The 21645-nt window shown below is 39.8% G+C and overlaps 1 protein-coding gene across 1 annotated transcript in view; it reads right to left on the reverse strand.

The window, feature by feature from the left end:
- Positions 1-18655, reverse strand: part of LONRF2 (LON peptidase N-terminal domain and ring finger 2) — a 43145-nt gene extending 24490 nt beyond the window's left edge. The window contains exons 1-2 of the mRNA XM_039223633.1: positions 17974-18655; positions 9505-9623 (exon numbers count right to left, since the gene is read on the reverse strand). Coding sequence (XP_039079564.1) covers positions 9505-9623; positions 17974-18655 — 801 coding nt within the window. The remainder of the gene's footprint in view (positions 1-9504; positions 9624-17973) is intronic.
- Between the last annotated feature and the right edge of the window lie 2990 nt (positions 18656-21645).

The raw sequence follows: 21645 nt of genomic DNA on the forward strand, positions 1-21645 counted from the left end.
GAGAAATGTCTATTCAGGTCCTTTGTACATTTTTTTAACCTGACTATTCAATTTTTGCTATGGAGTTGTAAGAGTTTTTCAACTATTTTGGATATTAGGCCATTATCAGATATATGGTTTGCAAATATTATCTCCCACTCCACTGTTTGCCTCTTCAATTTATTGATTTGTTTCCTTTGCTGTGCAGAAACTTTTAGTTTGATACACTCCCACTTGTTTATTTTACTTTTGGTACTTCTACTTTTGGTATCATATCCAAAAAAATCATTGCCAAGACCAATCTCAAGGAGCTTTTTCCTTGTGTTCTACGAGGAGTTTTATAATTCCAGGTTTTACATTCAAGTCTTTAAACTATTTCAAGTACATTTTTGTGAGTGGTATGAGATAGGAGTCCAGTTTCATTTGTTTACATATGGAAATCTGGTTTTCCTAATACCATTTATTGAAGAAACCCTTTCCTTATTGTGTGTTCTTGGTACCCTGGTAGAAGATTAGTTGACTACATACACATGGATATATTTCTGGGCTTTAAATTTTGTTTCATTGGTCTATGTGGCTGTTTTTATGCTAGTACCATACTATTTTGCTTGCTATAACTTTGTAACATAGTTTGAACAGGAAGTGTGATGCTTCCTGCTTTGTCCTACTTTCTCAAGATTGCTTTGGCTGCTAGGGATCTTTTGTGCTTTGCTACGAATTTTAGGATAGTTTATTCTATTTCTGTGAAAAATCCCATTGGAATTTTGATAGGAATTGCATTGAGTCTGTAGATTGCTTTGGGTAGTATGGACATTTTGACAATATCAACTCTCCCAATCTAAAAACACAGTATCTTTCCATTTATTTGAATCTTCAATTTCTTTCATTAAGATCTTATGGCTTTCAGCATATGGGTCTTTCACTTTAATGATTAAATTCATTCCTAAATGTTTTTTTTACTCTAGTTGCTATTGTCAATGGGATTGCTTTCTTAATTTCTCTTCGATAGTTTGTTGTTATTGTATAGGAATGCTAATTTTGTGTCCTGCAACTTTAGAGAACTCCCTGGTTAGTTCCAACAGTGTTTGGTGGAATATTCAGGGTTTTCTATGTAAACACCATGTGGTGTGCAAGCAAGTAATTCTTCCTTTCTGATTGGATGCCTTTTTCCCCCCTCCTTTTTCTTTCCAAACTGCCGTGGTGAGAACTTCTATTATGTTGAACAGAAGTGGTTAGAATGGGCATCCTTGTCTTGTTCCTGATCTCAGAAGACTTTTAACTTTTCACTCTTGAGTATGATGTTAGCTGGAATTGCACATATAACCTTTCTTATGTTGAGGAACACTCCTTCTACACCTAATTTGTTGACTTTTTATCATGACAGGATATTGAATTCTGTCAAGTATTTTTCCTGCATCCATTGAGATTATCATATGATTTTTATCTTTCATTCTGTTAATGTGGTGTATCACACTGATTGATTTGCAGAAGTAGAATCATACTTGCATCCCAGCAATAAATCCCACATGATCATGGTATGTTCCTTTAATATGTCCCTGATTTTGGTTTGCTAGTGTTTTGTTGAGGATTTATTTCATCTATGTTCATTAGGGATATTGGCCTATAATTTTCTTTTCTTATAGTGTCCTTATTTGGATTCAATATAAAGGTAATGTTGGCCCTGTAAGATGAGTTTGGAAGTAGTCCTTCTTCAATTCTTTCTAAGAATTTGAGGGTTGGTATTAATCTTATTTAAATGCTTGGTAGTGGCACGCCTGGGTGGCTCAGTCAGTCTGACTCTGACTCAGATCATGATCTCAGTCTGTGAGTTTGAGTCTCATGTTGGGCTCTTTGCCAACAGCTCAGATCCTGGAGTCTGTTTCAGATTCTCTGACTCTCTCTCTCTCTCTCTCTCTCTCTCTGCCCCTCCCCTACTCATGCTCTGTTTCTCTTAGTCTCAAAAATAAATAAAACATAAAATTTTTTTAATTAAAAAAATTAATGCTTGGTAGAATTTTCCTATGAAACCATTTGTTCTGGGCTTTGCTTTTTCAGATTTTGATTACTGATTCAAACTCTGCTGATTACTGGTCTGTTCAGAATTTTTATTATTTCATGATAAAGTCTTGATAAGTTGTATGTTTCTAGAAATTTACCCATTTCTTCAAAGTTAAATAATTTGTTGACACAAAATTATTCATAGTCCTTTATGATCCTCGGTATTTCTGTGGCATCAGTTATAATGCTCCCTCCATTTATAATTTCATTTCTTTCAATCATCTTTTTTTCTTAGTCTAGCTAAAGGTTTATCCATTTTTTTCTTTTCAAGACACCAATTCTTAATTTTCTGTTGTCTTTCTAGTCTCTATTTCATTTCTGCTCTAATCTTACTTCCTTCTGCTAAATTTGGGCTTAGTTTGTTCTTTTTTTTTTTTTTTTTAAATGTTTTATTTATTTCTAGGAGAGAGAGAGAGAGACAGCGTGAGCAGGGGAGGGTCAGAGAGAGAGGGAGTCACAGACTGAAGCAGGCTCCAGGCTCTGAGCTGGCAGTCAGCACAGAGCCCGACGCGGGGCTCAAACCCACGAACCGCGAGATCATGACCTAAGCGAAAGTCGGACGCTTAACCGACTAAGCCACCCAGGCGCCCCAGGCTTAGTTTGTTCTTTTTGTAGTTACTTGAGGAATAAGATTAAGTTATTTGAGATCTTTATTTTTTTATTAATGTAGGTGTTTATTCCTATTAACTTCCCTATTAGAATTGCTTCTGTTGCATCCCCATAAGTTTTGGTATATGTGTTTCCATTTCCATTTGTCTCAAGATTTTTTTTTTAATTTGTGTTTTGATTTCTTCTTTGACTCATTGGTTGTTTGGAAGTCTGTTGTTTCATTTCAACATATTTGTGAATTTTTTAGCTTTCCTCCTGTTACTTTTTCTAGTTTTATACCATTGTGTTCGAAAATGATATTTGATAAAATTTTAATCTTCTTAAATTTGTTAAGACTTGTTTTGTGACCTAACATATGATCCATCCTGGAGAATGTTCTCTGTGGTCTTCAAAACAATGCTATTTTTTTTTTTTTGCTCTTGGGTGGAATATTCTGTATATGTCTGTCAGATCCATTGGCCTAAAATATGGCCCAAGGCCATTATTTCCTTCCTGATTTTCTGTCTGGATGATGTGTATTTGATGGGGAAAGATATTCATCTAAAGTTGGCTGCAAGAGTGCTGGCTCAGGTGCAGTGGCATAGTCTCCACACAGATCTGTCATCTAAGTCCAAAACTGGCCAAGGTTGTGGGAATTCTCAACAACCAAGACTGGGCATTCTGTGGGTGTCTGTGATGGCAGTGGTGGCTGGGGCTGTTGGCGTCCTAGGTGGTAAAGGCTGCTGGGATCATCCTGTTCTACTTTGTCTGTGGGTGTTAAGTTCTGGCCAAGAGGATCCCTTTTTTGTTTTTTAAATACAATTTATTGTCAAATTGGTTTCTATACAACACCCACTGCTCATCCTAACAAGTGCCCTCCTCAATGCCCATACCCACTTTCCCTTCTCCCCCAACCCCTATCAACCCTGTTTGTTCTCAGTATTTAAGAGTCTCTCTCTCTCTCTCTCTTTTTAAATAGGCTTCATACACAGCACAGAGCCCAACATGGGGCTTGAACTCATATCCCTGAAATCAAGACCTGAGCTGAGTCACCCACGCACCCTGCCAAGAGGATCCCTCTTGGTGAGAGTCCTGGTGTGCTGGCATTCAGAGCAGCAAAGGAGGTGGAGTCATGGGCTCAGTGACATGCAGAAATACTCCAGCCCAAGGCCTGGGACACAGGCTCATTTGCTGTGTTGACAGTATCTGAGATGTAAGAGTGTGTGCAGGGATGCCTGGGTGACTCAGTGGATTAAGTGTCCGACTTCAGCTCAGGTCAGACCTCATCGCTCAGGAGCTCAAGCCCTGTGTTGGGCTCTGTGCTAACAGCTCAGAGCCTGGAGCCTGCTTCAGATTGTGTATGTCTCCGTCTCTCTCTGCCCCTCCTCCTGCCTCTCTCAAATATAAATAAACTTTCAAAAAGAAGAGTGTGTGCAGATCACCCATGGAAACAGGATCTGGGAAACTCCTGTAATGACATTAGTTTAGGGGGATAGAGGGGGAAGCAAAATGCATCAGCACCACAGCTCAGGGACGATAGAAGTATCCCAATTCAGGACAGAGGGGGTAGAGCACAGAGCAGCAGCTGCATGGCCCTAGTGATGGCACAACAGCAGCTACACAGCTCCCCACTCAGGACCAAGGGGGTGGGATACAGAGCAAAGGCAACATGATCCAGTGATAGCAGGTAAAAATTGTCACTTAGGACCCAAGATGCAGGGCATAGAGCAGCAAAAGCTCAGTTTTGGTAATGGTGGGAAAATGACAGGGCTTAGGACTGAGGGGAAGTGACACAACACAGAGGTCCCTGTAGATGGTGAGGCCCTGTGGCATCCCAGTCCCCCAGAGCAGAGCACAGCAGTAATCTGGGTTCCACGGTGCAGGTGTCACCACAGGAATGGCTCCAGCCTGGAAAAGAGACCCTGAGGCAGGATTCTGGGCAGTTCCATCAGCTTGGTTTGGCATGGGTTAAGAGTACTGGGGTCCTCAGTAGCAAAGGCTGCAGACGTTCATGGTAAAAACAAGGACTGCTAGAGTCCTCCTGCGCTCCTTGCCCCATGGGGTGAAATATCTCTGAGGGGATCCTTCCTGGCGCTGAGCTGCTCTTGACTGGGGGTTGGAGTGATACCGGTAAAATACTTCCTATACTTTTCTTTCTGGCCATCCTTGGTTTGGAGGCTCTACAGGGTTTCCACTGCTGCTTTGTTGTAGTCCAGAGCTTTCCCAGAGCTGTTTTCATGGTTTTGTAGTTGTTTATTGCTTTGGTTGTTTTCATGGGGAAGATGAGTGTTGGGACAACCTGGTCTTCCATCTTGTAATAGCCTCCATTTCCATGCTAATGGACACACATATGGGTTATACTCAGTCTTGGACTATTAAGAATTAAGCAGCTAGGAATACTGTATTAGTATCTTCTACTTTTCTTGGGAAGAGTGACTGTTAGGTCACGCAAGAAGTGTATTCTTAACTTTAAAGAAACTTCCAAACTGTCTTCTGTTGTGGCTGTACTATTTTGCATTCCCACATTATGTGAAGGTTTTATGTGGAAAAATCTACCACATTTGTGTGAAGTTGCTGGACATCCTCCCCCACACTTAGTATGGTCAGTATTTTAAATTTAAGCCATTTGAGTGGTATATCCTTGAGGTTTTAATTTGTATTTCCCCAATGACTAATGATGCGGAACATCTTTTCATGTGTTTAGTTGATATTCCTAGGTCTTCTTTGGTGAAGTATCTCATAAAATCCTTGTCCGTTACTTAACTGAGTTTACTTATATTACTATTGAGTTGGTAAGTATTCTTTATATATGCTATATACAGATATATGCCTTGCAAATACGTTCTCCCATTCTGTCTGCCTTTTAGTTTTTGTAGCAGTACTTTTTGAAGAACAGAAGTTTTCAATTTTGATGAAGACCAATTTACTAACTTTTTCTTTTACAATTTGTCTTGACTAAGAAATCTTTGCTTAACAAAAAGAGACAAAGATTTTTACATTTTGTTTCAGATATTCTATAGTATAGCCTATATATTTAAGGTATGCTCCATTTTGAATTAATTTTTATATATGATATAAAGAGGGGTGAGGCTCACTTTTTTTTTTGCAAACAGATATTCAATAACTCCTTACTACAAATTATGAGTAGACTATCTTTTCTCTAAATCTTTGCACTATTGTAAAGAACTAATTCACCACTTATGTGTAGGTCTATTTCTGGACTGCCTTCTGTTTTAGTGATCTTATGTCTATCCTGATCTTATGTCATTACTTTAGCTTTATAGGAAGTCTTGGAATCAAACAGTATATTTCCTGCAACTCCATTCTTATATTTTAAAACTGTTTGGCTATTATTTCCCTTGTATTTCCATAAATGCACACACACATATACATACATACACACATACATATTATATAGATAGAGAGATAGATAGATAGATATGTATATAATTTGTAGTAAAGAATAATTAGATGTATATATATGTATACACATAGATAACAAATTCTCCAAATAAAAACAACGCAGTCCCAATTAAAATTCCAGTAGGCTTCTTTGCAGAATTTGGCAAATTGGCTCTATTTATTTGGGGAATCTGTCATCTTACTAACATTGAGTCTTCTGATCCATAAACCTGGTACGTATTTATACTTATTTAAGTGATACTTAATTTCTCTCAGCAATGCTTTATAGTGTTCAGTGTACAGATCTTGTAGGCACTTTGTTACCTTTTCCCCAAGCATGTTATGTTTTTTAAGCTATTTTAACAATATTATTTTCAAAATTTAATTTTTATAATTGTTTCTTGTTGGTGTGTACAAGTACGATTGGTTTCATTTTTGCATATTCACCCTGTATACTGCAAGCTTTATAAATTTCTTGAGATTTCCTCACAATTATGTCAACTGTGAACAGATAGTGTTACACTTTCCTTTCCATTATGCATGCCTTTTATTTCCTCTTTTTTTTTTTTTTGCTTTATCTTCCTGTCTAGGACCTCCAGTACCATATTGGTAAGTGGTAAAAGCAAACATATTTATTTTTCTTGGTCTCAGTAGAAAGGCATTCCATTTCCTACCATTAAGTATTACGTTTGCTGTAAGGTTTTTCATAGATGGTCGTTATCAGATTGAGGAAATCCCTTGCTCTTCCTATTTCATTCAGTTTTAACATGAAGAGTGTTCAATTTTATCATGTGCTTTATATTCATTTATTGTTTTTTTTCAGTCTGTTAATACAGACAAATTGATTTTCAAATGAGATAAAGAGAGATACTGGTTTGAAGTTTGTTTTTTAACATTTTTGCCTGGTTTTGTTATCACAAAAATGCTATTTTCATAAAATAATTATTTTCTCATTTTCTGTTTTCCAGAAGTATTTTTGAAGGATTGGTATTATTTCTTCCTTAAATGTATGATACAATTCACCAGTAATTCCATCTTGTCCTGATATTTGCGGGGGAGGGGCGGATGGGGCATGTGATTAACTACACCTTTAATTTCTCTAAATAGAGATACGGCTATTGAGGTTATCTATTTCTTCTTGAATTAATATTGTTAGTTTGTGTCTCTCAAGGAGTTGTTAACTTCTATGTTGTTGAATGTATCAATATAAAGTTGTTCATAAAATTATTCCTTTTTTATCCTTTTAATGTTTGTAGGCTCTATAGTGGTATCTCCACTTTCATTCATGGTATTAGTAATCTGCACCTTTTCTCTTTTTTCCTGATTAGTCTGGTGAGGTATGTCATTTCATTGATCTTTTCAAAATGACAGGTTTTTGTTTCATCGACTTTATTGTTTTTCTGTCTTCTGCTTATCAATTCCAACCTCTTCTATGCATTTTTTTTTTTTTTGCTTACCTCTGTTTTAATTTGCTCTTTTCTTAGTTTTTTAAACTGGAAATTTCTATCACTCATTTGAGACCTTATTTCTTTAATAATTTATTCATGTTAGAAATTTCCCTCAAAAAGTGTACTTTTATTATCAATGATTTCAAAAGATTTCCTGGTTTCCTTGTGATTTCTTCTTTGTTCCATGGATTGTTTAATGGTAATCTAATTAAAAACAGGTATTTAAGGATTTTCTGGTTATTTTACTATCATCGATTACTCTTTTCATTCTATTGTCAGTATACTCTTCAAGATTTCAATGATTTGAAATCTATTGAGACATACTTTACCAGCATAGGATTCTATGAGCATTACAAAGCACAGGTTACGTAAGGTCAAACTCATCACATGCCCATTTCTATTTCTACATATGGTCAAATATTTTGTTAGCACTAGTTTACCTCAATTTGCAACAAAAATTGTGAATCAGTATCAGCCATGACTGGTAGCTTGAAAGCATAGTTTTGCCTGGGTAAAACACATTGCTAGAGTAGCCCCCAACAGAACACTCAAAGTGAATTCTACAAGTGCTTCCATCTCATCTCAGCCATAGTTGGACAACTTCATCCTTCCCTCAGTCTTTTCTACATACTTAACAATGTTGCTTCTGCCCTAATCCTTTAGTTATGATGCTAACCTGGAAACAAATTTCTATCCTTTGCTACACTGAAGTGATTTATCCTTTGCTATATTTACACTTCTGCTAAAGCTGTTCTTCACTAGGCATTTATCAAGAATTGAGGTCCACATATTTGCTATTTGCAATAAACTCTAATGACAGGACCAAAATCCCAAAAGCAAATGATGCATTTTTTGGCTCTCTTATAGTTAAAATTAGCCATGTAACTTTGCAGTAATGAAGTCTGTCTTTTATCACAGACATACTACGAAGTTTTTAGCTCAAAGACCAATACTGTGGAGAAGAAACTAGCTTCATGGGGGCAATACAGGTCTACTGTCAGTCAGAAATACTAAGCTTATAATTTCTAACAATTACGGCTCAATCACTGCTGACAGAAATTAGCTCAGAAGATTGAAAAGTCATCAGAAGAAGGAGGAGAAAATGTATTTAGTAAAGCAAGCAAGCAAGCAAGCACCAATACAGATTTCTGGACTTGGTCCAATAAACATTTGTTTCCCATCCTAAGGTTCATCCCTAATTCCAATTTAACACTCAATCTAATCCAAAAACATTTTGTTTTAAAGAACAGAAGGCTGGATGGAAGGAAGAAAAGGGCATCTTTTCTATTAATATGGGTTAATGCCTCTTCAATGTTTCTAAAATGAAAATGACAAAAAGTAATACAATGGGACAAAAATATTTTTATACTAGCTAACAGAGTATGCAATTGGTATTATTTTTATCACAGGTTCTTTAAAACTTTAAAATCCTTTTTGGGTTTAAAACTCCAGAGATTCATGAAAAAAGCTACAACTTTGATTATGTGGCTTCTTAATCTTCAAGGGCAACGTAAGCTACTGTTATTACATTAACAAAGCTTATTCTGTGTCACCACAGGAATATTAGACCTTTCCAACCCAAAGACTAAAATTATTCCAAAATACATACAAAACATTCATCCTCTCGCTAACAACATTTATATGTTCTCTGCAGAGTAAGGCTCAACTGTTAATCATGATTATTTTACAATCTTCCTCTTTTAAGTGTAACTTTAAATATTTCCCCCTTATTCACAAATTTATCCAATTTTATCATTGTGTTTATGTATTTATTTAGTATATAAGTCATATCATTCAGCTAAGTATCTCCTAAGAATAATCTAAATTCACGTTTCTTAATTAAATCCAGCTGGGAGACATTTTGGTCTTTCACACTGAGTTGGTTTATTATGAAGTGGATTGCTACATTACTATTATTGAGGGATACATATACCGTGTGTAGGTGCCTAATCACAGTTATCTTAGTTTATTCTTAAGAAAATCCCATAAACGTACATTTATTATCTCTAAAGCCAACCAACACAAATACCTTAGTCAAGAGAGGTTCATTCTGACAAACTGCATTGGCATCCTGTAGAGCCTGCTCATAGTTCTTCATGGTTAAATATAACTCTGCTCGCAGCAGCAATAATGAATTATCTCTAGGAGCTGAAAGACATGGGGAATAGAAAAAAAATTAAAATGACTACACCTAAAAACAAGTCTTTAACTCATTAAAAATATTAAACTGGAAAATAACTAAAAGGCAAAATAAATAATTCCTCCCTCAAATCATATGTGGTTTAGTCACTTAATAAATATATTTTACATAGCTTCTCTAAGGAAAACAGAAAGATGACTGACGAGACTCCAAAATGCAGCCAGAGGGGCACCCGAGTGGCTCAGTCGGTCAAGCATGTGACTTTGGCTCAGGTCATGGTCTCATGGTTCATGGGTTTGAGCCCGGCGTCAGGCTCTATGCTGACAGCTTATAGCCTGAAGCTGCTTCAGTTTGTGTCTCCCTCTCTCTCTGTCCCTCCCTGGCTTGCTCTGTTTCTGACTCTCAAAAATAAATAAACATTGAAATGCATCCAAAAAACAGACTGCTGAACACACACTAGGTACAACATAATTTGCAATAATACTGAGCAAATGCTGAATCATCATAGGAAATCATCCTAATTTGCTTTCCTATACAACAGCATGGATGTGGCCTTGTTATCATAATTGTGCCTAAAGTACATTCTCTTAAGTGGGAAAAGAAGGGGGGGAAATCTGCCTCATCCCTAGAGTCTTCAAACAGAAGAGAGCTTGAGAATTGCTCATATGAGACTATGGACATAAGCCTAGCCATGCAGAAGCCAAGAGTGACTCTATGGACTGATATGTAGTATATGAAGTCATTGATTTGGCAAGGTACCATGGAAAAGTGAGAAAGCCAGAGCTCATGAAAGCCATTTTTCACACTGGTGGACCTGGTTCACTCTCTATACTCATTGCAGGATCTTTGTAATACAGCAATAGCATGCATTTTAATTGATAAGAAATATTCTAAGTACAGTACCTAAAATATGTTCTCATCTCTCTACCCAACACCCATTTCTATTTGCTCCAAATCCTTGACTTTGGCTCTTTCTCAAACTAGCCCCTTGGAACTTTGCAAATGCTACTCTCCTCTTAATTTGTATAGGTAACTGAGCAAGTGACCTTAACAACTCATGCAAAAAGATATCACAGCCACTACTTATAACTGTGTTATTGTTACATATGTGTAACAGGGGTGGCAGTGGACATTTTTCTCTTATTGAATTTGAAAAGGACATGTATAATGTTTTAACATGAAATATGCTTCCTGTAAACTCCTGACAGAGAATATTTATCAAATTAGATAAGTTCCCTCCTATTCCTAGTTTTCTATGTACGCGTTGTAACAAGAGGCTATTGAATTTTACAGAACGCTCTTTCAGCATATGGGAGATTATATGGAATATATCTCCTTTAATCTGTTCTTAAGAGTGAATTACATTGAACAATTTGTCTAATACTGAATTATCCTTATATTCTTGGAATAAGCATATTATTCCATTCACCTTAACTCTTATTATACTGCTGGATTCAAATACTAAGAAATTTAGCTAAGATTTTGGCAACTATGATATGTAAGACAGTCTACAAAATTTTTCCTAAGCTTTACCAGATTGTATTATCAAGATTATACTAATCTTATAAAATTAAATGTGGGGAACCTGGGTGGCTCAGTCAGTTGAGTGTCTGACTCTTGATTTCGGCTCAGGTCATGATCCCAAGGCTGTGGGATTGAGCCCGACATAAGCGTGGGGCCTGTTTAAGATTCTCTCCTCTCTCCTCTCTCTCTCTCTCTCTCCCTCCCTCCCACCCTCCACCCCTCTTTGCCACTCATGTGTTCTCTCTAAAATAAAATGAAAAATGAAAACTCTTTCATATCTCTCCATGATCTGAAATAAGATGAAAGTTTATCTTTCTTGAAAGTTTGTTAAAACTTGCTTGATCTTACTGTTAGTTAGTCAGTTAGTTAGTTAGTTAGTTAGTTTCAAAAGAAAAGCCTCGGAAAAAAAAAAAAAAAAAAAAAGAAAAGCCTCGAGTAGCACTTCTATTTCATTCATGGTCATTAGTCAGTGTTAGGCTTTTACTTCTTCCTGGGTAAATTTTGGTAATTTATCGTTTCCTTAAAATTGTCCTTTTTTATAGGCTTCAAAATCTGTTATGTTCATTTACATCTGCGATTCTGCTGCTTCTTCATTCTGGACCCTCCTGTTTCTTCTTCATTACATTCACCAAACATTTGTTGCTTTTGTTGGTCTTTGTAACGAACTAGCTTCTACCTTCTTAACCAACTCAATCTTTTTGTTTCACTAATGTTTTCTTCATTATCTCTTTGCTTACACTTGTGTTAGCTTAATTGGTTTTGACAGTTTTTGCAGTGAAAAACACTCTTCATTTACATTCGTTTTTAATCGTTCTTTTCTAATGAATACGTTTAAGCCTCTACTCCTCACATTCTAAAGGCTGTTTTTAACGAAGTCCAAAAAAGCCACTTCCCGGCCAGACACTGAATGAATCAAACTGTTTTCTTTGTTGACTTACCATTTGGCAATCCATTTATGAAGCCAGAACTTCATAATGTTTTTTTTTTTTAGCATTCAGGATATTTATTAGGGAGTGCCTATGGACAGGAGAGGCAGAGATAAAACTGAGGAGAGGGAGAGGTGGTGATGTAGGCCTTACAGACTCAGCTCACACTATGGAGAAGCCCCAAAGTTGAAATGACCCATCTCAGTTGTCCTGCTTTGGAATGAAATGGCAGGACCTTTATACCTTGTTTGATTAGTCATTTCAGTGGGTAATCCACTGGAAGACCATGACCTTGGACAGGAAGGCTCTGTATGGGTAGGGTAATCTCTGAAGATACTGACAAATAAAGGCGATATGTTGAAAAGCCATTCACAGAGTTGAGGGTTAAACCTTCCTTGAGGGGGATGTGGATGATGCATTTCCGTGTGTACCATAGCAACTCTAGTTAGTGATAAGGTAAATATTATAAAAGTATTGTTTAAATTCCATTTTCTCTGAAACTTACAATGAGTAAATAAAATTACCTCTACCCATAAGAACAGTGAACATCACAGTAACTTCATATTTTAAAACATTTCTAATAAATCTCTACACATTTCCCAACCATTAAGCCTTAAGCTTAGTAAAACTGAGAATTTATGGAGGAATTACTATTAATCATTAAAGAAATGGAAGAGGAAAACCAACTTAAAATCCTTTGTGTGGAGACAGCCTATGGAAGAAAAACGCACATGTGCACCTTCCAAGAAACTGACACAAATATCCAAAGGGTTTATCAATTAACCCCTGTATGGGGAAATGATTCAAAAAGAGTATAGTCTGAGAACCAGGCTTTGTGAGGAAAAGAAGAGATAATCTACTCCCTACATTTGTGTTTAGGGTTAATCCGACTGCAACCCAGAGTTGTTGTGGTGTTGGGAGCTAGAGTTATCGCTGTAAAAATCTCAAATGAGTGGACAGTGGTGAGAAGCAGAGAACTGTACAAGTGTTATTTATTTTTTAAGATTGAGGGGCACCTGGGTGGCTCAGTCGGTTGAGCATCCGACTTCGGCTCAGGTCATGATCTCACTGTTCTTGAGTTGGAGCCCCTCATTGGGCTCTGTGCTGATGACAGCTCAGAGCCTGGAGCCTGCTTTAGATTCTGTGTCTCCTTCTCTCTCTGCCCTTCCCCTGCTCATGTTCTGTCTGTCTCTCAAAAATAAACATACATTTAAAAAAATGTTGAGAGAAAGCATGTTCATGGAAGTGGGGGGGGGGGGGAGACGTGGGCAGAGAGAGAGAATCCCAAGCAGGCTCTGCACTGTCAGCACAGAGCCCTACTCAGGGCCCCATCTCACAAACCATGAGATCATGACCTGAGCCAAAATCAAGAGTCGGATGCTTCATCAACTGGGCACCTAGGTGCCCCAAGTGTTATTTAGAAAGAGCTAAATGAATTGAGACATAAAGCAAGGACAGATATGTAGAGGTCCCAGTAAATAGAAAGAATAAACAGCAATTCTCCTGAGAGGTTACTGGTTCAAAGTAATGATGTAGTACTTACAAAGTCAAGGCCACAAATTTTAAGTGTGTATCTTGAACTTTCATATACCTATACAACTGAATGATCACCACCCAGATCGGGGCCTAAGAATGCTACTTTGTGCACTTTCCCAGGTACTACACCTTTCCTAAGGGTAACCACCATTCTGATGTCTATCATCATAGATTACTTGAGCCTGTTTATGAACTTATCACGGGATTATTTAAATAGAATGTACTCTTTTGTATCTGTCACTATCATTCTGTGAGATTCCTCCATACTGCTGTCTCAGCTTTTTTTTTTTTTTAAATAAACTGCTGTGTAATGCACTGTATGACTTGATTTATATATATATATATATATATATATATATTCATTATACCCATTGGGTTGTTATCCAAATGTTTTTTGGCATATGTATCCATAAATGAACATTCTTGTCTATGCCTTTTGGTGGACATAAACATTAATTTCTATTTGGTATACAGTCAAGAGTAGAAATGTTGTGTCAGAGTTTATATTTATGTTTAGACTTAGTTGGTACTCCCAAATATATTTCTTAACTTGTACCAATTTGCACTTCCCACAACAATTAACAGTTCCGATTACTTCAAATACTTGCCAGAACTAGGTACCATTACTCTTCTTCATTTTCACTATTCTGGAAGGCATGTAGTACTATTTTAGTTTAAATTTGCATTTGATCAGTAATTACACTGGGCACCCTTTCATATATTTATTCCCCATCTGAGATCTAGTTTTACAAAGCATCTGTTCAATCTGCCTATTATTTAAACAGTCTTCCTATTTTGCTCTTGAACTGTAGGCATTCTTTCAATATTCTGGATTTGCATTCTCATTTGGATACATATTACAAATACCTATCACCTTTTCACTCTTTTGGGCAGTCTCTTAGGAAGAGAAGTTATTGATTTTAATTAAATTGAATGTATCTATCATTTTCTGTATGGACATGCTTTTTGTGTTTTAAAAAGAATTGTTTAATATCATGAAAATATTGCATGATTTATTTTAGATATCGGATTATCATTTCCATGTATGATATGTGGTGGGCATCTAGGTTCATTTTTTTTAATCAAATGGATAAGCAACAGATAGACTATTTAAAAGACTTTTCCCCTCACTGAATTCTTTTGGCATCTTTGTAGCAAGCCAAGTGACCGTGTATAGGATAGTCAGTTTCTAGGTGTCTATACTTGGGCTAATCCAACTCTGTGCTAATTATTGCACCTATATTATAGTAAGTCTCAGTATCTTACAAGATCAGTTCTCCAGCTTTGTTATTTTTCTTCATTATTGTTTTGGCCATTCATCAACTTCCACCAAAACCCCTGGCTAAGATTTTGACTGAGAATGCACTCAGTCTATAGTTCAATATGCACAGAACTCACATCAATACTGAGTTTTGCAATCTGTGAAAATAATATATCTTTCCACTTAAGTCAACTGTAATTTCTGCCAGAAATGTTTTGTATTTTGAGGGTAGAGGTCTTGAACAACTTTCAGATATTTCAACATTTATTCCAAAGAATTTGTTATATAAATGGGTTTTCTATTCTTCTGGTTTTTTTTCACTATATATATATAGTGAAACATAAAATCTTTTTTTATGTTTTATTTTTGAGAGAGAGAGAGAGAGAGAGAGAGAGAGACAGACGGACAGCATGAGCAGGAGAGGGACAGAGAGGGCGACACAGAATCCGAAGACAGGTTCCAGGCTCTGAACTAGCTGTCAGCACAGAGCCTGATGCGGGGCTCAAACCCACCAACTGTGAGATCATGGCCTGAGCTGAAGTCAGACGCTTAACCAACTGAGCCACCCAGGTGCTGTCATGTACTAGCTAAAATCTTCAGACAATGCTGTATGGCAGTGATGGCAGGTGAACACCCCGTCACCTTTTCCTTCAGTGGGAAAACATTCAATATTTCATCCTTACAATGGATGCCACAGGTTTTTGTAGATACTCCTTAACATATTAAGAAAGTTCCCTTTAATTCCTACTTTTCTGAGAGATCTATTCTCTATTCTGCAGATACAGTGAATTACATTGGTAGATTTACAATAATTAAGCACAGTAACATTTTACTTGATCATGATGTGTTTTAAGTGTATCACTGGATTGAATCTGCCAATACTTTGTTCCCCAGAGGTAACCACTGCCCTCACTTACAACATGCTGTAACAGTTTTGGCTGTTAGGACTTACAAATAAATAGGATCAGATAGGAAAAATGCCTTTGAGTTTGGTTTCTTTCACCCAACATTACGTTTGTGATTTTTCCTCATTGTAGTGTGTGTGTCTGTAGTTGGTTTATCTTCTTTCTGTATAGTATCACAAAAGGCATTTATTCTCTTATTTAGCCATTCATTCTGTTCCTATTGGACATATGGGTTGCTTCTACTTCAGGGCTACCTCTAAATAAGGATATACACTCTTTTACACATTCTTGTATATTCTCTCAGGGCACATATACACGTACCTTACTGAAACTGCTTGGCTGAAAGTCACATTTAACATTTTCAGATACTAGAAGCCATTTTCCAGGTGTACAATTTGCAGATCCATCTGCAGTGTATATGATAATCCTCATTTTACCCATCTTTTCCAACTGTTGGAAATGCTCTTTTACATTTCCAGCAACTGTTTTTAAAAGTTCTAGATTTCCACTGTCTAATACAGTAGCCAGTGGCTACAGGTGGCTACTGGGCAAATGAAATGGGGCTAGAGGGAAAATTAACTTTTTAATTAGTTGAAATCTAAATTTGAAAGCTGATACCCTATTGACTAGTGGAAAACGTTTAATTTGAAACAACTTCATGCCAACCTAGCCTTTCAACTCTAAGTTTAAAAAAAAATCTAAACATAAAAATATAAAACATAAAAAAAATATTTCTGATGAAAAATCTGTACCCAAATTGGGGTGGGCAGTAGATGTAAAATAATGCTTTTGAAAGGTTGGTTTAAGAAACAATGTAAAATCTCCATCACTTTTTACAGTGAGGGTATGCTGAAATAGTATTTTGAATGCATAGGTTTAAAAAATAGTGTTAAGATGAATTTCATCTGCTTTTCACCTTTTTTTAAATGTTTATTTATTTTTGAGAGAGAGAAAGACAGAACACAAGCAGGGAAGGGGCAGAGCAAGAGGGAGACACAGAATGTGAAGCAGGCTCCAGGCTCTGAGCTGTCAGCACAGAGCCCGTTGCTGGGCTCAAACCCATGAACTGTGAGATCAAGACCTGAGCTGAAGCCGGACACTTAACCGACTAAGCCACCCAGGTGTCCTTCTTTACACCTTTTACATGTGACTACCAGAAATTTAAAATTACATATGTGGAAATACACAGTATTTCCACTGGATAGTGCTGTATTACCCCGCATATGCATTCAGAGGATGGACAAAAGTTCAAAAACATGCAGCCTGTTAAAGTATGGATATATTGGCTGCAAAAACGGTACATAATATTTTTTACATAACGCAATTCAATTGCTCTACTCCAACAAAACATCTCCCAACTTAGATATAGGTGTGTCCTCTGAAAGGGAAAACCTTAACTCTAAATTTAAAATAAAATGCAAGACTACAGCATACAAAATTCTTTTAGTAACAAAAGATTAAACCAAGCCTTCTTGGCCAGTGATTTAAATCATATATAAACTGTAAAGCCAGGTTAGCCAATTAAGCCAAATCAGCCTCCCCCATACACTTCCTCACCCCAAACAACTGCGAACAGAGCATATGGCAGTGGGAATCAAATACAATGACAGGAAGATTGGTCTTTTAAATTACATATTCTTAACAGGTGGGCGGGGTGGGGGGGGAGGCTGGGTGCTGGTCACAGATTTCAGTTATTTTTTAAAAATTAAACACACACACACTAGTTAGTATAACTATTTAATAAGCTAATTACACAACGGCATCTAATGCCCTTTAAGAGAGAATGTACAAGTAACAAAAGCAGAATGGAAGGGGATCCTTCTTGGATTCCTTAGCTGAAACCCCCAAGGCAAATCCTGCCACATCACAAGGCACTCGGTCCTAGTTCGCCTCTAGGGGGTTAGTTGTTTGCACACTCCTGCTGGACAAGCAAAAACACTCGGTCATTCTCCCATTCCTAGATGGCTGAGATGGGAATAAAAGGCGGTCTTGGCATTACAGGGCTACTCAGGAAGGCTGCGGAGGTCCTGTAAGAGACGCAACCAGTGGGGCGGACCCGCCCTCGGACACCAGCCACTCTGGTGGCCGGTTCACCTTCCCACCTTTAGAAAGAAAATAACCCCTAACCGTGAACAAAGCTCTCCACGCCCACCCCTGCAGTCGACAGGTGGGCAGGCCGGCGGACCAGCTCCCAAGGCCGACTTACCTAGATCCAGAGCCTGGTCGCACCTGAGCAGCGCGGCCTCGGGCTGCTGCTGGCGCTGCAGACTGCGCGCCTGGCCCGCCAGCCTGCGCACACGGCACTCGGTCGGGAAGCACTTCTCTAGCAGGCTGCTCAGTACCACGTTCACTCGCCGCGCCTGCGGCCGGACGGGCCCCGACTCCACGCAGCGCTTGCACACCGTCAGCCCGCACGGCAGGGTCACCGGCTTGTGGAGCAGCCGCCGGCAGCGCGGACAGCCCAGCAGATCAGGGGGCGCGGCGGGCGCCGAGGCCGGCTGCTCCCCGCGCGGCTCCACGGGGGCGCGGCCCGGCCTCGCAGCCGGCAGCCGCCAGTCTTGCTGGCCCAGGGCGCGCGCGAGGCCGCCCGCCAGCTCCCCGAGCTCCTCCGGCCGCAGCGCCCCGAGCCGCGCCGCCCCGCGGAACGCACCCAGGGCCTCGGGGAGCCGGCCGGCGCGGGCCAGCGCGTCCCCCAGCCTCAGGCACAGGCCGCGGTCCAGCTGCGCCAGCCCGGCCAGCGCCGAGCGGAAGAGCTCCGCTGCCCTCTCATACTCGCCGGCGCGGAAGGCCTCGTCGCCCTTCTCCAAGCGCTTGGCGAAAGGCTCCCCGCAGTCGCAGCCGGGGCACTGGGGCGGCGGCGGCGGCGGCGGGACCGGCTCGGGGCTCATAGCGGCGGGGCTGCGGCGCCGTAGGCCCGGACGGGAGAAGCCTCGGCAGGCGGATGTTCCGCTGCCTGGGGCTCGGCGGCGGCAGCGCGGTCGCAACCTTCTCCGAGAGCCACGCGCGTCTGGGGGCGGCCGCTATCGGCCGCCGAGACCACTGACGCGGGCGGGCGCAGGGCTGGGGCGGCGTCCCCCGCACGGCGTGGGCAGCGGGGCCCGCAGGGCCACAACGCGACCTGGGCGGGGCAGGCACGGCCCGAGCCCCCCGCGAAGGGCCCGCCTTGCCCCGCTCGCTTATGTAACCCAGGCCGCCCGTGAGAGCGCGGCGACCCCTCCCCACGTCCGCGTCTCCAGCAAACGCTCTCGCCTCCAAGTCCCGGGGCGGTCCGGCGCCTGTGTGCGTGCGCGTTCACCTACATGCGCCCTTCTCCGCGCGCTCTCTTCCCGCAGCCGCGGCCGCGCCCGGAACAGGTGTTCGCGGCCGGTTGGGCTCCCAGATGCCGCTGCCAGATGCCTGGCCGCCGAGACTACCTGTGGCCGTGGTTCAAAAGAGAACCGAGGGAGTTACCAAGCACATCACGAATTTGATTTAGGAAGTTGTCTTAAGTGACAGGGAAGCCTGAAGTGGGCCCTGAACAGATCTCCAGCAACCTTCCTAACAGAACTCTAATTTTTAAACCGAAACATTTTAGAACTCTAATCTAGAATAGTTCTAAAAGCGACTGTAAAGAAACAGCATGCTAAGTGCTGGGGGGAGGAGGGATCTGCCAAATGGATGTTGTACTGTGCCCTTGATTTAGGAAGCAGAAATAGAATTTTTTTAATGTCTCTCTCTTTTTTTTTTTTTTTAATTTAATTTTAGGAGAGAGAGAGAGAGAGCGTGAGCAGGGGAGGGTCAGAGAGAGGGAGTCACAGACTGAAACAGGCTCCAGGCTCTGAGCTGGCAGTCAGCACAGAGCCCGACGCCGGGCCCGAACCCACGAACCGCAGGAACCGCAGGAACCGCACGAACCGCGAGATCATGACCTAAGCGAAAGTCGGACGCTCAACCGACTAAGCCACCCAGGCGCCCCTTTTTTAATGTCTCTTAACGTGGAGTATCACAGACGGAAGTTGCTTGAAGAAGGGATTTAAAAGCTACGTTGGTATATAAGCAAGGACTAAATGTTCCTTCTGTGCTCATTAACTAGTTTACAGAATACTCACTAGATATAGCCCATTCTTTCCCTATTATCCCACCATTTATTCTATGTATTTGAATGCAATCAAATGCAATACTCCAGAATCCATGCGCTCATTATGTAAAGTCAAAAAAATTTTTTTAATATTTTAACTTTTTTTTTATTTTTGAGAGACAGAGACACAGAGCATGATCGGGAGAGGGGCAGAGAGAGAGAGAGGGAGACACAGAATCCGAAGCAGGCTCCATACAGGCTCTGAGCTGTCAGCACAGAGCTCTACACGGGGTTCGAACTCACAAACTGTGAGATCACGACATGAGCTGAAGTTGGACGCATTACCGGCTGAGTCACCCAGGCGCCCCAAAATTTCTTTAAGTTTGTGAGGTTTAACCTTAAAACGGATAACTAAAGAAAATATAAAATACCTTAATAAAATCTGGCTTTGGGGAAGGGGGAATGCTTCCTCATTAAGTGAGGAGAAAAAATTGGATCAATTCACCAAAAGGAAAAGGAGGCGGCATTGGCCAATCTTCAAGTCCTAGAATACAAATGGCAGAGTACATCCCACCACCTCCCAGCCCAGGAATCATTCCATTAATGATTTCCACCCCCAGCTCTCTATTTTGAGTATAAGGGTTGTAGTCAAAATAGGTTTTCATCTGTTTCTCATTACTATTCCAAACTCTTTTTAATTACTTTTTGAGTTTTTATTACTTTTTTTACACAGTAACCACTCACTTACTTGAGAGTTGCGTGTTCCACAAATTTACAACCGACAAGAAAGCCAGGAGGAAAAAAGCTTCTGAGTAGTTACATTGGTGCTACAAAGACAATATACTGTTGTTTGAGTGTGTGCCTTCAGCTCTGGCTCAGGTCATGATCTCACAGTTCCTGAGTTTAAGCCCAGGTCATGATCTCACAGTTGGGGAGTTTGAGCCCTGCAATGGGCTCTGTGCTAACAGCTTGGAGCCTGCTTCAGATTCTGTGTCTCCTCCTCTCTGCCTCTCCCACACTCATGCTCTGTCTCTCTCTCTCTCAAAAATAAATTAAAAAAAATTTTTTTTAATTCTTTTAATTTAAAAAAAGACAATACACTAAAGATTATGAAACCAGAGGATCTCAGATCCTATTTGTTCTTATTTTACACTGATTTCCATCAAGAGAACAGAAAAGAGAAGCTTGTTGGAGGCATGCGTGCTGAGAGCAAGAAGTGTTTGAAGCAAAAATATTACTGTATTGTGAAATATAGTAATAAATGTACGGGGGTGCCTGGGTGGCTCAGTCGGTTAAGCATCCGACTTTGGCTCAGGTCATGATCTCATGGTTTGTGGGTTCGAGCCCCATGTCGGGCTCTGTGCTGACAGCTAGCTCAGAGCCTGGAGCCTGTTTCAGATTCTGTGTCTCCCTCTCTCTGACCCTCCCCCGCTCATGCTCTCTGTCTCTCTCTCTCAGAAATAAATTAAAAAAAATTTTAAATGTATGGATTTATAAAGGAATACATACATAATAAATGTATGTAGAAATAAAATGTACAAAAGCTGGTAGTGGAGAAACAAAAGGGTAGTGTTGTAAGGTTGTAATACCACATGTGAAATGGTATAATGCCACTTGAAGGAAAATTTTAATAAGTTAAAGATGTTAATCCCAAAGTGGTCACCTAAATAACACGAATAGTTATATATAGCTAAGTGGCCAACAAAGGAGATAAAATGAAATTACTTTTTTTTCTATTTTTTTATTTTTTATTTTTTACAAATAGTTTGTCAAGTTGGTTTCCATATAACACCCAGTGCTCATCCCCAGAAGTGCCCTCCT

The sequence above is a fragment of the Hyaena hyaena genome, unplaced genomic scaffold, assembly GCF_003009895.1.
Source record: "Hyaena hyaena isolate Hyena2069 unplaced genomic scaffold, ASM300989v1 scaffold_1398, whole genome shotgun sequence".
Lineage (NCBI taxonomy): Eukaryota > Metazoa > Chordata > Mammalia > Carnivora > Hyaenidae > Hyaena > Hyaena hyaena.